This window comes from Mastomys coucha, unplaced genomic scaffold (assembly GCF_008632895.1).
Source record: "Mastomys coucha isolate ucsf_1 unplaced genomic scaffold, UCSF_Mcou_1 pScaffold3, whole genome shotgun sequence".
In the NCBI taxonomy this organism is placed as follows: domain Eukaryota; kingdom Metazoa; phylum Chordata; class Mammalia; order Rodentia; family Muridae; genus Mastomys; species Mastomys coucha.
The window spans coordinates 42,904,688-42,907,314 of NW_022196909.1; the positions used below are offsets into that span (position 1 = coordinate 42,904,688).

At 55.7% G+C, this 2,627-nt stretch overlaps 1 protein-coding gene across 1 annotated transcript in view; it reads right to left on the reverse strand.

The window, feature by feature from the left end:
* Nucleotides 1-1,145: 1,145 nt before the first annotated feature.
* The window catches only part of Gatd3a (glutamine amidotransferase like class 1 domain containing 3A), an 11,565-nt gene continuing 10,083 nt past the window's right edge, over nt 1,146-2,627 (reverse strand). Inside the window, exons 6-7 of the mRNA XM_031347476.1 lie at nt 2,404-2,560; nt 1,146-1,725 (exon numbers count right to left, since the gene is read on the reverse strand). Of these exons, the coding sequence (XP_031203336.1) occupies nt 1,597-1,725; nt 2,404-2,560 (286 nt within the window). The 3' untranslated portion in view covers nt 1,146-1,596. The remainder of the gene's footprint in view (nt 1,726-2,403; nt 2,561-2,627) is intronic.

A 2,627-nucleotide genomic window follows, 5' to 3' on the forward strand; every position in this document is an offset into this window, starting at 1 on the left:
GTGGCCCCCAGGTGCAGGATAAAAAGCCCCTGGGTGCTGCTTACCAGAGGATTGCTAAGTCTCTTGCCAAAGAAAAGGCACAAGTTGGGCAGCAAAAATCAACAGTTACTCTGCCCAGGGGATGCCAAGGCTAGAGGGGAGAGGTGACTAAAGCCAACTCAGTAGAGCTGGGCCGCCTGACAGGCTAACACAAGACTGAAGCAAAGACATCAGGCAGGGATGGGGAAGGGCGGCCTGACAGGCTAACACAAGACGGAAGCAAAGACATCAGGCAGGGATGGGGAAGGTCGTGCTGGCAGAGCCGGTGGAGCCACGCACATCACAGGGCAGGAGCTGTCCCCTGGATGGCCCGGGGAGGACTGGAGCAGGCACTTTGTGTCTGTGGGTGGGGCTGGGTTGGCTCTGTAGTTCACTGTGGAAACTCACTTATGTCCCCTGCTGAGGAAGGGCACACCCTGCCGTGGCCTTCCCTCCTTAGTTAGGAGCGAGCTCTTCAGGCTCTCCAGAAGGGAGCTATCTGGCCAGTAGTTCAGGTACCATGGGTGCATGCCATGCATCGTCCTGGTAAGAGGCCTTGAGACCCAGAACACCAATAATCAGAGCCCCCAGAGAAATCAGTCTTTAGAAGCAGTAAGAGGCATTCTCTCCATGGCCTGTAGGCCAGCTTCTCTACTGTGGTGCTAGATGCACACATGCGTGTATGCTGGGAGATCGAGCTCTGGAGGCTCCCTGCCTGGCCTAATCCCATTTCTGCCCAGCGTCTCACATAACTGAGCTAGGGGACCTTACAGTCCAGTGTTGTTGGAGGCACTGCCACCGAGGCCAAGGGACCCTCACGCTGCCTGGCCCTCCAAAAGAGAATGTTCTGGAACAGAGAAGGTGTGCACAGACCTCTGTCAGACCAGTCTGACACTTCTCTAGAAGGGACCAGCAGGGCACTACTGTCTTCAGTTTCCTTCTTTTCCCAAGTTATACAATCTCACAGCCTGGGGCAACTTCCCAGACCCAACCAACCAGCAGGCCCTTCCAGGGGCCCACGATTGGTGATTTCCCCCTTTTCCTGAAAACTCGGAGCCAAGACTCATCGGCACCTTATGTTACGGGGTTCAGTTCACCAGTTTCAGAAGGCCTGAGACATGGCAGAAGGGAGTTTCCACTGTGGAAGAAGAGTTTATTCTGTGGCGACAGGGACCCGCTACAGACTTCCCTGGCTTTAGTTAGCTGTGAGTACTCTGTGATTACTCAGAGAGCATTTCTTTATCCACAAACAAGGTGCCTCTGATGATCAGATGACTTATAACCTAAGACATCCATCAGACCTAGGGTAGAAGAACGGAAGTCCTTCAACCAGGCTCTGAAAAAGGTGCTCAGACCTTCCACTGGGGACACACCGTGACTCAAGCACCTGGATGAAGCTCCTGCTGCTACTTGGGGCCCACGGAGAGACTTGGAGCTTCCTGCTGGTAGAAGCTCAGGGTGGACAGAGGCAAAGCTCCCCCTTCAGGTAGAAAGTGTCTATGCTTTCTAATAGGAAAGCAGCCCAAGTCCTGGCTGAAGGGGACGGACAGACGGAGGCCAAGCGTGGTCCAGGTGGCGTTACTTTCCTGTGAGTTCCAGCACCTTCTTCACCATGGCCCCAATCCCGTCGTGGATGTGGTGAAGTGCGGTCTCACACATGAAGGCCGGGGTGGTGACCACCTTGTTTTTCTGGTCTACATGAGCTTCGTGAGTAGATGTTAGGGAGAACTAACCAGCATTAGGCAGGACCATGGGCATCGCACGGGAAGAGCCCTGCCCACCAGCCCACCCACAGTCCTGCAGGTCCCCTGCTGCTCGGTGATGTCACGCTAACAAGTCCGCACCCACTGTAAGAGGAGCTACCTTCTGACTCACAGGTACTCATCAGGAGGAAGAAACTGTGATCTGGGGGTGGAACAGTGCCCGATGACAGCCTGCATGCTGGCCCCACGTAGGGGCGTAAAGCTCACCCTAGACAGCTTCAGCTGCAGAAACTGAGGGGGCCACCAGAGCTCAGAGTGCTGTCCACCACCCCACACTGCTCTAGTTCCAGTCTATGGTCACCAGCCCTAGCCTGCACTCCTCACAGGCTGCCCATCCTTGGGATCAGGCATCCAGCTGTGTGCTCCAGGCTCAGTCAGGTCTCAGTGGGTGCAGGGGCACAGATCCTCCTCAGCCAAGTGAGGTGCCAGCTTTCGACCAGCCTGCCTGTGGCATTCTGAGCTAGCCATGCCCCATGACACTGGCTGGTCCTGTCCCCCTGCCCAGCAAATATAACTCCTGTAGGAATGGCTGCCGGCTACGATATCCTCGATGACCAAATGAAGGGTAAGCCTAATGTGCTACCTGATGCCAACCACACCGCCCAGCTGCCAGAAAGGATATGGTCACACCCTTCACACAGTGCTTGGCACCCAGGGCTTTGATGGCCTCCGCAGTTCCAGCATAAGGCCACTTGCCACCCTCTTCTTGCTCGTGGCCCACGGTGACCTCCACACCTTTGATCACTTTGGCTGCAAGGACGGGAGCAATGCAGCATAAGCTGAAAAGACAGAGGAGCTGTGTGAGCACAGTGCACCCTGAGAGGGAGGACGGAGTGTGTGAGCACA